Consider the following 14,851-nt stretch of genomic DNA (forward strand, 5'->3'; position numbering starts at 1 on the left):
TTCTGGCCGGTCTTATCTGGTTTAGAGCTACGTAGTCCGCATATGGAGAAAAGACCCGTTTTTGCAAGGTGCGGCTCATAAGAATCATCTAATGCTGGTGCAACAGGAATTTCAGTTTGCATATATTTTAGTAAGGCGATCTTAAATGATTGAACCAATCGACTGTTTGTTTTTTCAGAATAAATTCACTAGCAATCCCCAACGTTAATACTTTTTGTCAACTATATTGACTGGTGCAGGTTTGCATTTACTTTACAAATTGAATGTTTAACAAACTATGAATGTATTATGTTGATATACACTTTTCTTGTTTTCCAAATCGCAATTGAATATCATTAAATGTTTAGAATTGAAGTCAATTGTATATGCTTGCGGTCGTTCTGTTGTGTATGACTATTTGGCCCTACCGTCGTGTATACATCCATTAAAGTTAAAAGTGGAAACCTCACAAAGTCACGTGATCATGCACCTTGCGTAAAATTCTTATTAAACTGCTCGAATGTTGAAGGCCTGATATCGAATCCAACCGGGACCAAATATTGAAACATGTTTTGTAGTTTAATATATTGATTCGTAAGGACAGTTAATTTATATATGTCAGATACATTTACTTGTATGTTGAAAAAAGATTAAATATGCAATATATCAATCCACGTCTTTATTTCGTTGCAACAGCATTTGTACGACATTTGTTACAAATTAGTATGAACAATCCTTACATAACAATTCCGTATTTCTTTAACAATACATATCATTACAAATAACAATCACACATATATAATAATTATAGTTTTATTTGATTTTTTTTGTTTCTCGACACCCACAAACGATCACAGGCGATGGTTGATATATACATAGCATTTGAAAAGTACAAATGAAACGTGTGAATTACTAAGTCCACTGTACAAACAGTGTATACAAAGGTGAGGGACTGGGTATAGACTGTAAATCTAAACATCTATAGATAACTGTAATAACCTTAGGTAGCAGATTTTCAGGGATTTTTTTTTACCAGACGTATATAAAAAAAGAAATATAATCAGCGTATACTATAGCGTGCATAGAATCGTTATTGTACTTGTTATTATACCATATTTAAGGTAGTCCACCATTGCGTTTCCGTATTTATAATCATAATACTCGATCGGTTATTCAAGGGCGTAGCATTGCGTACAAACTAACCGTGTCGAAATGTGAGTAAAGTTGACCGTACTTGTACAAGTTTTCAATGCACATGCGAATGCTCTAAACTGAAAATCAAACTAGAATGTCAGACATCTAGGGGCATTTAATTGGTATAAATAATACCTGGTTAGTCTTTAATACACAAAAAGTTAATTAAGCGATGCTTAACAAATCTCAACATTTACATGCTATTTTATTCGATCAAATAATTTACCAATACTTGAAGGACTCGTTGAAATACTGACTATTTCGAAGTGTGAGATAGCTGTGTGCATATATTCAATGCCCAAGGTAAAATGAAGCAAAACAGAAACAATGAAGACATCGACATCGTATACATCATTTAACAAAACACATTGATAATGATTCCTAAAATCATTACACTAGTTTCTACTTTACAACAGTGTTATATGATATTTTTTAATCGCATGCAATATGTGTCGATAAAAAATATTCCGGTTTTCAAATGATGCTGCTTTTCTTCTAGTGAAATTTACACATCGTGTTCATTAATCAAATTAATAAATCAAAATTTCGACATATTTTGCACAAAATAATATCGGAATGTATCGATGATTGAAAATATTTCATTGGCAATAGTGACTGATTTACTGTAACTTACTCATTGGCCTTACTTCAAGGCTTTGAATTTAAGCCATAGAAACGTGTATGAATAACGCACCTTTAAAGGTTATCAATACAAATGAACTTACGAAGATTTTTTGGGAAACACCGTTTTTATTAACACACATTAGCATAGTTACAGTTATTTGTGATCATAAACTTTAAGCCACTCCCAGTTTCTTCTATATAAAGTGTGTCTTATTGTATCGGTATTTATTTTCTTGAACTACCATATATCACATATTATGGAAATTCTTAATGTTTTGGTAATCGATATCACGTCGGAAAGATGATTATTTGTGTTATTATTGTCACATGAACAAGGAACAGTAATATTGCAATTTGTGCTTGTATGACGTAGTTCTTCATGATGTTGATGCCGTTCGATGACGCCATGTTCTCTATTCGTCCAACCGAGTCCATCTGGTATATCCCGTGTGACTTAGACCCAGTATCGGACCCGAGGTACGGCATATTTGCATCCACGATATCGTTGTCAACTTGTGTTGGGTTGGATTTAGTAAGTGAAGTCATAGTTGATTCCGATGGCGCAATGTGCGTTCTCACAAAACCTTTGCAGTGACGAGTCTTGTCCTCTGTAACAAATAAGAATACACAAATCAACGCGTAGATGTATAAATGGAGAAGAAAAGCAGAGCGAACATTCTTTGTCAATACATTTTACACCAGTAAAGCATACAAAAGGAGTCTTGTATAGATATACATTAATTATGTTCACTAAGAGAACGTGTGGGTCCAAAGATATAAAATCAACGGTAAAAAGTGCTAACATATTAAGTGCATAAATTTAACTTATAGACTTGATGACGTACATTGGCTGAAAGGGTTATTTTCATTAAACCTGAATGCATTTATTTTTCAGAAAATGTGCAACGATTTTTTTCCTACAAAGTCTTACTGGCTTTTTTTATTTAAACCTAATAATTTTTCTGACATACTAGATGTAGCGATTTTATTTCAATTTCGTAATATTAGGGAACCACTTAAAAATTTCAACATCCTTGCTTAGCAGTACCATCGTGAAGGTAGAGCAGAAGATCAGGTGGCCTGTCCAATACGCATGCGCTGTCGGAGAGGGCGAGGCACTGGGGCGTGTCCAGCTTATACAGGGCGCGATACTGCCAGCGCCACGTGTCGCATAAGAAGCTGGTAAGAATCTACATTACACCGGATTTAGGAAATAATTAAACACAATGTTATAAGTATCAATCACTTATGCCATCATCATCATGGTCATCGTCATTATTAGTATGATTATTATTTTGATTATTATAATGATTATTATTATTATGATTTTTATGATTATGATGATGATTATGATGATGGTGATGATGATGATGATGATGATAATGATGATGATGACGATGATTATTATTATGATTATTATATTTTTTTAATTATTATTATTAAGTAGTGGTAGAATTAGTAATAGTTGTACTAATAGAAGTAGCAGTAGCAGTAGCTGAAGCAGCATATGTTTACATACATGTACTTACCCAGCAGTTATATTCGCCACTCACGAGGGATCTGGTTATGAGAAATTTCTCCAATGGATGATCGCTTAGAAACGCCAGGCATTGGTACTCTGTGAGCGGAAGGAAAACTACACATGCTCGAAATACATAGCGTCGAATGTTTACGTATCGCAGTGTTCATTGACAAAGATTTACAGAGAAAAAAATGAAATTGTAAAACAACCCAAATACACAACGTAAATAGAGTCCGCACTCTGAGTTCTGCAAAGCGAGGTTTGTTTAGATATATGCATTATAAACAGCATTGTTCGTTCTTGTAGGTATCGAAATACATATGAGCCGGTTTCAGTGAAAAGGGGGTTAAATGCATGTGCGTAAAGTGACGTCCCATATCAGCCTGTGCAGTCCGCACAGGCTAATCAGGAACGACACTTTACGCGTTCATGATATTTCGTTCAAGCGTAAAGTGTTGTTCCAGTCGAGTCCTCGCACTACAAGTCCGACGTATTTTGAACCCATTTCCAAACGTGCCGATAATACATTGAACAATCGAACACAAGTTTTGATACAGACAAACTGCTCAACATCGATTTACATATACTCACCCAAGGGTTTCTCCAGGTTACTGCAGCTGTCGGAGGTAAGGGTGATGACTCCTCGTGTCACGCATGCGTCCGAGTCCCAGTCGGAGACACTTCCTGCACACGGCTCTCCGTACACACTGCCGTTGAATGGGATCAAGTGACTGAAACCGCAGTGTTCGTCACGAAGTCGACCGGAAACTGTAAAATGGTTGTGTTCGCTGAATATCTCATTTCGCAAACTGACATGCCAATGTTCAAAGATTGCTACATGACTTTTTATTGACACGGATCATGTGATTATATCTATTAAAAGAAAAATACGGCAACAAAATGTGAAAAATTTCCTAAACCAATTTCAAACGCCGCTGTTATGAACTTACGGATTAGATTTTTCATGTTCTTGCTCTGGTAGCCGTCTACCACTGGGCTTATGTTGTCCTCAAACACACACAGGTCCGTAAAGGAGGCGTCCAGTCGCGAGCTCGGCCCTGGATGGGGGCATCATATTTACATACAGTTCCTTGTGAATGAGTTTCTAAGTTGATATGGATTCTCTCTAAACAACGATACTGCATGTTTGAGGACCAGGATATAGTCTAAATTATACTTTGCTATAATTTACTGATAAATTAATCACTATTTTGACGAATAAGGACTATGATTCAATTTGACGTTAATGTACTAAAAATGAGGCGTTGAGAAGTGTGTGTGGCTTTGTTTTGAAGCGGGGAGGGGTGGGGTGGGGGCGTTAGATTGACGATCAAGTAAGGCCACCCCTTATTGGATTGATCCAATGTATGGTAAATTTCAGATTTATGCTTGTACCATTCTGAACTGGCTGGAATCACATTATTCTTTTTGCGCTATTGTGTTTACTATTGATCAATTACAAAGGTTTTCTTTACGGACAGTTCATATGTTCACACTAGGGTTTACACGCGAGTAATTATAAATAAGCCGTGCTCTTTTAAAAAGGGGTTAATGCATGTGCATAAAGTGTCGTCTAAGATAAGCCTGTGCAGTCCGCTGACTGCACAGGCTTATATGGGACAACACTTTACGCAAATGCATTAAACCCGATTGCCACAGAGCACGACCCAAATGAGTTTGACATAAACTGTTATAAAAACTTATGTGAAGGGCAATTTAAGGACCTGTTCACATATTTATAATAACAATAGTAGAATAAGCGGAAAAAACACCTGTGCTCAAACCACTTACATCTGAATAAAAAGAACTATCAGCATTACCATAAGGCGGGCCGTCCTGTTACAAAAATGCAATTAAAGCTCTTCATAAGCATTCATCGTTTTGTCAAGAATGAAACGAAAACAATAGAAATACATCTACTGAAATTTATAACTTCGTTTCGCGTTTGTTACGATTAATACTTATACATATATTGTTGGTGATTAACAAATATACGCAAATGTATTTTCTGTACGAGTCTTTGTCGTTAAAGTTATTTCGCTACCTGATGTACAGTGCTCATTTATTTTAATTTTTTAATATGAAGCAAACAGTTGAATAATTGTCAATTTGACTACTTGTGAGAGTCCGTTAAAAATAAAATATATATGTAAAATGATATGGTCGAAAGAGATTTGTGTACTTATAATTTACTAAACTAAATATGTCATAAACGTTCAAATTCAAACAGATCGGTTCAATATTATTCAAAAGAGCTACTAGTATGTCGTGTTATTGCCATTTTACCGTAGTTAGATGTATTCCATTGCTATAACTTTGGCTGTTATGATATAAAATTTTATGATATATTTTCTTAAATTCGATTTATACAAAAAGATGTATTAATAATTTTCAAGATTAAATGCTTTTATTTATACATAATAATGTCCAATTAATCTATTAAGTATAGCCATCATTCAATTATTTATTTAAACTACATGTATATATACTGTCAAACACATTAAGTTAAAATTTATATTATACTATTTATATGTAATAATGTTCGATAGTATTCATTACGATACACCTTGAAAGGACATTCGTATACTTGGAAAAACACAAAGTATGACTCATTTGTATGATGAATTAGTTTCGCTAGACAAGAGACGTCAAACAAGTCCAAATGAGTTCAATACATCGTGCCCATTCACATAGGTCCTTCAGTTTCTGTATTTGCAAAGACGAAAACGTGTTTGATTGAAGAAGATGAAAAAAATGACACGGAAAAATATTACTTACAATCTACAGGGATTACGAAAAACATTATTTCTTGTTAATCTTTCTTTAAATAAATAGTATTTCTCTAGAAACGCGTATTTCAAATTATATTTTCATTTTACATAGTGATATCGTTTTAGATAAACAGTGTTACGTAACGTTTAAAGTGATATTATTGGCATTTTTCACTGTTGAATTGAGCTGAAAAGAATTAAAAGGTCAAAAAAGTTAGTTAAAATGTGGTTACTGACCTGTCTGCAACTCACTTTGCTTCCAGTTGCTTATTACAAATATATTTGATATTCGATATCTTACATGACTCACCCAGTCCTGTAAGCCGAAATGATCCTTAAAACAAAAATTGTCTTTGTGTAGTATGAACGAATCTGCACTAAAACTAAATTTAGGTTCACATCGTATATACATGATCAGTTGTCAAACGAAAGTACGGTTGATATTCAAATGTATTATTTTTCTCTTTCCGGGATATTGTTTTAGTATGTTGATGCTGCATTAACAAATATAAGTGTATATGAAGTGAAAACACCAAAACTAAACAACGGTTGCGATAGACACCTATAAACTGTTAGATGCCCATAATATCACTTTTAAATGAAATTAGAGTTTTAGTTACCACACGAGCCACTATGAGATAAGATGATATGATACTTTTTCTTCTAAAATAAATTAAATACTTTATCACATGCCATACCCTGTTTCCCATGTAATATAACCATTAAAATATTTGTATCTTACACATGTGTAATGAACGTTATACGCGTTTCCATTGGCTTAGTTTTCGTTTATTGACCAATCGCATTTTGTTATTTTGCGGAAATGACGTTGCAACGTCAAATGACGTCACGAAATGTAAACAACATTCTGGATTTATCGTTATGTTTGCGTAAATATTTATTTAATTTGCTCATTTAAAAAGCATGTGATCAAAAAGATCTGACACTCGTTGTCACATCATACCATATTTGATTAAACTCGTTCAGGAAATTCGTTTAAATTTCTGAACTCGTTTTAAGCGAGATTATACGATTTTTTATATCTGTTAAATTATATTGATAAAATATGATACAATAACACAAAATAGGCGAGAAAAAGTATTCATTAAATACCAATTTCATAAAATGCAACAAAGACAAATTAGCGCCACGAGCCGATTGTGACGAACATATTTTCCTACAATAACCGAAGCATTCGTCTTTTTATTAGGACCAGAGTAAGTGGTCGTGTGTCGTATTAATACATATTGTTGCAGGAATTTCAAATGAACCGTTAAAGTGATATTATGGGCATCTAACTCTTTGGCCTGTTAATTATTTTCAGCTCAATCAACAGAGCAAAATGCCCATAATATCACTTTAAACTAAGTTTACATTCACATCGTACATGCATGATTTGCATGCTTGCGAATTCGACCTTACAGCCGTTTTCGATTTCAATTTAATTAAATATTTGGCTTATTTCGCATTTTTCGACATATATTCTTCTGAACTTTGATTTAATTTTATATTGAAATATATATAAACACATTTTATATAAATTCATATATTGATTGGTTATTTCCACAAGTTTGCTGACAAGTCAATAGACACACCAGGTGTGACACCTTAGCCGATATTACATGTACATCACATACACGTGATCATTCTGCCAAATAGTTCAGGTAACCATACTTTACTCGAAATAAAGGTATTTGCTATAAAACATGAACGTTGATGTTTATTTTGCTATAGCGATCACAGTGTGTTGGGGAATGTAATGCATTTTATTTATGTCCATTTGATTCGAATCTGTATTAATTGCGGTTTGTTTTTAGTTATCACTTAGTTTAAACATATTTATTTTAGCTCGATTGCATCGAAAGCCACAGGCTTATAGACGCTCTCCAGTCCGTTTCCTGGGCCTATGACCAGTACCTGGTTTCTTTGGGGAAGATCTAGGGAACGCTCCCCCGAATGGGGATCGAACCGTTGACCTCTCGATCGCTAGGCGGATACGTTATCCATTACGCCACGGCGAACTCACACAATGGCATGACTTACCTATTCTAACCTGCAAAACGTTGTTGGTCCGTCGCTGGAATTCAAAACAGGTGTATCTCATGGCGCTGAAATAACAATACATAAACGCTGTAGAAGATGAATTAGATTGCGACGCAGCTGCTGCTTCTGATGGTTATCATGATGAAGACATTGATGACGAGACGATGTTGTTGATGTTGATAGTGAGATGGTGTGGTGGTGACGAATAACACGATGATTTTTATAAGGCATTTGATAGTAGCACGATAATGTTTTCTGTGGTTTAAGAATTTGTCATAGAATGGACAAATGCGTTACGATTACGAATACATTGGTAATTTCAATATTAATGATGACGCCCCCGATGGAAATATTGGTATTACTTAAGAGTAAAAAAATCAGCAATATGATGATGTTAACGAATATAATGATGATGAGGTACATGTTGCTTGTGACTAGCAATGTGTCTCTTACCAGCCGTTATCAAACAATGTGACTGTTTTAAACAATTTATCACTGAAGACGCTTCTTTCTTTGCATAGAAATGAGCCCAGTCTGCCGAAAATTACGGTCGACTGGTTGATGTGAACATCCTCTTTGTGATGTTTGTCGATATACAGCCAGTCGCCCTGGACGCTAGATGAAAATGGGCACGTGATATCCAGTAAGTTATTTTGCTCTCCTAAAAATAACAGAAATATTTAAGATTATTTAAGTTCCAAAGCGGTCATGTTACTGTATCATATGATTTATTAAACAAGGGAATTTATGGCAACAAGTTTATATTATATCTCATTGTTAAACAATATGTTTTAACACTGTGGTGATAAAATTAGACAGTTATTATAACACAAACACAAACCATGTTTATAACATAAGTCTTACATATAGATATATAGTTTTGAAAATAATGGACACTCAGTCGATATAATACATATCTATTACGTTTTATTCTTAAATACACTTGTCCTTCAAAAAGTTATTTTTGTAAAATTTCCTAGAAATTTGTGTTAAAATTCTTAAAGTGAAACATCAAATTTTAAAGCTGAAATTCCATTAAACTATCGTAATTGTTAACGGAACTGGTGTAAAACAGATGGCAACGTTTATTCTGATGTGGTTCAATTGACCTTCCCAGTGACACCACGTACTGCACCAAAAAACGGAATCTATGGCTTCACTATAGGAACTAGGCTTTCGATGAAATCAAAGTTAACCGATAACGTTTAAAAGGAATCGATATAGTTCCACTCCTGATATATACCTACCACATTTATTGCACGCCCTCTGGCAATGTGCGGCATATTTTTCCTCCTTCTTACACTGTCCTTTCCTCGCCACCTCATCGCAGCGGTCATGATCGTCGTCCACACAGCGGTCAACTACGGACGAGAACATACTATATTGTGAATAGATCAGGGGTTTTGTGTTGCAACAAAGGTTGGGTTCAGCAATAACCATGGGTTTGCGTATAAATATTAAATATTGCCACTTTACTGCATAGTTTTATAGATTAATCATTCTAGTTTTGACAAAAGAAAACCAACAACAGCCGTTGACAAAAAAAACAACAACAGATAAGCTATGTTAATAGGTAACTTTGACATATGTCTAGTCAAAAGTATATAGAAATAAAAATTCAGATATAAGGAACTCTCACTGCAAAAAAAAAAAATGCTCATAATAACATATTCGATCATTAGCTTACTTAGAGTCTGAAGAGTATACACAACGAAAGACTACGTAAAACATATATTTACTTTCACCAACTTTCTTTACCTAATGTTTCCACTTGCATTTCGTGATATTCTATCCCTGTCGGCGGCATCCCGTCTGCTTGCAGCGGACAGAGGACACTAAAGTACACCATTACCGTGAACTCGTGAGAAATATCGCGAGGGAAGCGCTGAAAACAGATCCAAATATATTAACATATATGTCTTTCATCACACAAAGGAGTAATTAGCTTTATGTCATGCCGTAATATTTAGGAATAATGAAATTTTTGTCGGATAATAAAATTATTGTCGACATCGACAAGTCTTTTTTGAAAAGAAAGGGAAACATAGAAAATACTTTGATTTAAAGAAAGTGGCCTTCTGTCTTTGCAACATACACTCACATATGCACAATAATTAAATTCTTTATTAAATAAGCAATTTATAACATAGAGCCCGGTTGCAGTTTATTTAAAGAGCAATTACTCTAGAAATTGAACTACAGTATTGCTTACGAGACAGTACTGTGGAAGTCCCGATTTGTCTCCCACCACCAGGAATGTGTACGTCTTCTCCTGCCAGCCGGCCCAACAGTAGAACTTGGACTCTGAACAGGACATCATCATCATCATCATCATCAATAAAGTATCATCATCATCATCATCATCATCATCATCATCATCATCATCATCATCATCATCATCATCATCATCATCATCATTAATGACCAATCATCAATCATCATCAATCACCATAATCATCATGAATCATTAATGTCACCTTTATTTTTATCATTATGCATCATTATATATAATAATTCATAATTATTGACATTTTTTATAAATATGTTTCATCATTTCAACAAACATCTTCACCACCATCATAACACTAATCGAACCCATTAATATCATCATAACTTAAACAAAAAAACTTACTACCTGAATTAGTTTTACAAGCGCAGTGGTCACCTACACCGAACACATAATAATGGCTTTACAGCTTAATACTATTTGCAACATAAAAATTGTATTATACAAATATCGCTCAGATTGCCCACCTTCCGACGTTGATGAGAAGGGATTGCACCTGCTACCTCGTGGCGCTATGAAGTGCAGACCGTCGCCCTTGGCACAGTCCACCTCCAGACGAGATTTCCGCCATTCGTCTTCACAGAAATCCTGATGAGATACATATTTGTGATACTAGACTTTTTAACAAATGCAAGTCATATTGAAAAGAGCATAGACACATTGATAGTAAGTTGGTTCCTTGCCCTAACTCCTTATTACTCATTTAAATAAGAGATAAGGAAAGTTCCTTAGTCGTTATTCAAGCTTAATAATTTAAGCTTAGGTAATTTTAGAAAATGCTGCGAACGTGGAAGTGAATTTCTGAGAATAAAAGAAGTGTCTTTTCTAAAATTGTAACGAGTTAACTACAATTCCGGATCGAGATGTGCGTGTACCTTGTGAGGTCATTCAGGCATGTGTATGTATGCATTAGCAAAGTTTGGCAATCTCGAAACACATTATTTATATACCGTATGGCATTTTTATTTCCATGTTATACTTTTGTATAAAAACTATTACATAAGTATTTTAATGCGTATAATAATTTGTTATCCGAAAAGCATTGCAATGTTTCACGATTCATGTAAAGTAACAAAAATTATATCTACAGTTAAAAGTTTCCCATATAAATAATTAATGATGACATTTGATCATCATTTGATTGGCTGTAAACACATGTATTCAGCAGAGAAGTGTGTCATGAATCAAATTAAGAGCCATACGTGTATTGTCACGAACTGCTTAATCACTTCTTCCAGATATTGATCAACTACAAATTTCTATTGATCGAAAAGCAACATCTTAAATCTTAGCTCTCGTATGGTATGAAATTACTGAGGGTGTATATCCCATACACCTTCAGTTACTAACAGTGAAACAAATAATATTCAAAAGAAAAACAGAGAGTTCAAGTTTATTTATATTAAACATTGTGGTACAAGAAAAACAAACAGTTATTTAATACAACAACAACAAATAACAAAGTTGATGATTGGAGGCATTGGTCAAAATAAAAGAAAAATAAAGTTATAGTTAATGTCTTGAACTTACTAAAGATAAAGCGAATAAATTTATAAGTGTTTTTATGTATATGTATATGTATGATATCGGATGATATTATTGTGTTTAGAGTGGCGTCAGGCAGTTTATGTCCCAAGGATTGTTCTTTTTCAGGGTTCAAGAAGGCACAGTTTGAAAGGTAGTTATTTTCAAAGCCAACCTGACCACATTGTACATTTTCTTTGATCAAATGGGGTTCGATCTTATCTGCCAGTGGTTAGGTGGTTGGAATATAAAGAGGTAGGTATATTCAGATTTGGTGAGTTGAATTAAGTCATTTTCGAAGGATGGGTTTGTTTGAAACTTATACACATTTGTCCTTTGTGTGTTTGTTGTTGTTGAGTGTGATATTTTGTTAGAAAGTTTTAGTAAGTAGTTAGTTAGGAGTTAAGATTAAACTTGGTGTTTTATATTATTTTGTGTTATTAAAATTGTGTATAATGTAGGTCATTTAATTATACTGATGTGAGAATTTCCTTACATTTGTTAGTCCACTCAAAATTAGAGTTTGGAAAATCCATAATATATTTGTAAATTAGGAGAGATATTGTATGTTCTTTGCTTGCTTAGAGTCTGTTCCAGAATGAGAATATTTTACATTTAATATTAATTGCTATAGGATATCTGCCAAGTTCTCCATTCAAAAACGTCGTTGGGGTTGAATTTCTAGCATTAGTGATTTTACTTAGAAAGTTGTTATGAACCTTTTTAATGATATCTATGTTTTCGAAGCCAAATGTCTCAGATTTATGTGATGTCATATGTTAAGATTGGTAAGACAGTGTGGTCAAATAGATTTAGGGTAAGGTCAATGGGCAGGTCTCCTTGGTTTGCATGTGTGTATAAGAGGTAAATTGCTTTATTTGCTTGTTCCGCTAGGTGTTTTCTGGCATTACGGAAGGAATCATTGCTAGAAAGAGTTAGGCCTAGGTCGTGATAACGGTTGGTTATCTCGACAGGATTGTTACCTAGTTTAAAATTGACGTTCTGCTTTTGTTTAGCACCGAATAATATTATGATAGTTTTGTTTAAATTTACTTTTAGATGCCAGTTATCACAGTAGCTATAGAAGATGTTTAGACTGGTTTGAAAATCAGTTTGTGAGTTTGATACAATATCTGTGTCGTCAGCATAAAGGGCAAGAAGTTTAGGCCACAGGAATATATCAAGGGGATTAGTTAACTCTTTGCCAATGTAGCTTTTGAGATGCGAAGTAAGACATTTAAGAAAAGTGAACAGAGTAATGATTAAAAATTGTTCTTTTAAGAAAAGTTAAAAGAGTTATGGTGCCTCCATGTCTAACGCCAATTTCTGAGATAAAGGGCTTGGATATATTACCGCTTGCAGAAATGCTTGTTTATACATTCTTTAACATATTTTGAATCAATTGCAGAAATTTGCCATTAATTTTATCATTGAGTAGTGTATGCCATAGGCCAGCACGCCATAATTTATCGAAGGCTTGTGCAAAATCTAGGAAGGCACATAATTGTTTTTGTTTTCACTTTTTCAGGATTTCTATTAATGAGTACAAAGTGAAGATATGGTCAGATCATGAATAGCCTTTTCTGAAACCAGTTTGATTTTCGTTTAAGCTATTATTGTCATTTAAAAATACAGCAAGCCTGTCATTAAGTATAGATGTAAAGAGGTTTCCTAACCAGCGGAGAATACAATCGTTCAGTAGTTGTTCGGATCTTTTGGATCATCTTTTCATTCGCCCGTTTTAAAAAACGGGACGTATTATAGTTTCACATTGGCGGCGGGCGGGCGGCGTCCACAGCAGTTTCCGCTCTCTAATTGAAGTAGTTTTCATCCAATCTTCACCAAACTTGGTCAGAAGTTGTATCTAGACAATATGTAGGTCAAGTTCGAATATGGGTCATGCCAGGTCAAAAACTAGGTCACATGGTCACTTAAACCATTTCAAGCATTTAGCATTGTGTCCGATCTCTAATTGAAGTAGTTTTCATCCGATCTTAACCACATTTGGTCAGAAGTTGTGTCTAGACAATATCTACATGTAGGTCAAGTTCAAATATGGGACATGCCAGGTTAAAAACTAGGTCACGAGGTCACTTAGTGCATTTCAAGTATTTAGCATGGTGTCTGCTCTCTAATTGAAGTAGTTTTCATCAGATCTTCACCAACTTTGGTCAGAAGTTGTGTCTCGATGATATGTAGGTCAAGTTCAAATATGGGTCATGGTAAAGTTATCAAGTTGTCCAAAGCCTTTAAACGGGCGTATCTTGTGACAGTTTGGCACTCTTGTTTTGAATATTGGGATTCTAATATTATTTACCAACTTTGCGGGGTAAAGCCCGTTTCCAGGACTGATTGAATTATTAAATTTAAACTTGTAAATGTGTTTGATAGACTTAATGAATTCGTAAAGGATATTGTCAACTGGGCTTGGTGTTTTTGAGGTTTTGAGTCTCTGGATGAATTTTTCGTTTCGTTTAGTGTTTTTGAATATCTTAAACGGTATGTGTTTGTCTTCGGATAATATAGATTATCTGCTCAACACGTCATGTAATAATAATAAGTGCCAAAATTGGATAACACTGCAAAATAATCAGAATATGGAAAAGCATTACACAACTATAATTTTTGTAATTGAGCTAATATACTTTCCACAAATGTCTATCACACAGGCAGTAATATAAATTGTAGCAAACTAGTACCTACATTAAGGTTAAAATATTCAAATATATGGTAACACTTTGTTTAAATAGATTTACATGTGTGTGAGGTTTTATCAAGGCGAATTAATTATATATTAAATGATGTGGGTGTGTAAAGGTATATGCACTGTTATGTTCATAATAAATATGCCATTATAAATAAGTTGAATTCATATAGTGAAGGACAGCAGTGCAATATCATATTCCG

General features: G+C 34.2%; 1 protein-coding gene across 1 annotated transcript in view; it reads right to left on the reverse strand.

The window, feature by feature from the left end:
* Nucleotides 1-818: 818 nt before the first annotated feature.
* The window catches only part of LOC127870156 (uncharacterized), a 54,283-nt gene continuing 40,250 nt past the window's right edge, over nucleotides 819-14,851 (reverse strand). Inside the window, exons 6-16 of the mRNA XM_052412813.1 lie at nucleotides 10,888-11,008; nucleotides 10,346-10,437; nucleotides 9,892-10,018; nucleotides 9,381-9,494; nucleotides 8,587-8,794; nucleotides 8,134-8,198; nucleotides 4,270-4,377; nucleotides 3,911-4,087; nucleotides 3,327-3,415; nucleotides 2,846-2,987; nucleotides 819-2,405 (exon numbers count right to left, since the gene is read on the reverse strand). Coding sequence (XP_052268773.1) covers nucleotides 2,086-2,405; nucleotides 2,846-2,987; nucleotides 3,327-3,415; nucleotides 3,911-4,087; nucleotides 4,270-4,377; nucleotides 8,134-8,198; nucleotides 8,587-8,794; nucleotides 9,381-9,494; nucleotides 9,892-10,018; nucleotides 10,346-10,437; nucleotides 10,888-11,008 — 1,563 coding nt within the window. The 3' untranslated portion in view covers nucleotides 819-2,085. The remainder of the gene's footprint in view (nucleotides 2,406-2,845; nucleotides 2,988-3,326; nucleotides 3,416-3,910; nucleotides 4,088-4,269; nucleotides 4,378-8,133; nucleotides 8,199-8,586; nucleotides 8,795-9,380; nucleotides 9,495-9,891; nucleotides 10,019-10,345; nucleotides 10,438-10,887; nucleotides 11,009-14,851) is intronic.

This window comes from Dreissena polymorpha, chromosome 2, assembly GCF_020536995.1.
Source record: "Dreissena polymorpha isolate Duluth1 chromosome 2, UMN_Dpol_1.0, whole genome shotgun sequence".
Taxonomy (NCBI): Eukaryota; Metazoa; Mollusca; class Bivalvia; order Myida; family Dreissenidae; genus Dreissena; species Dreissena polymorpha.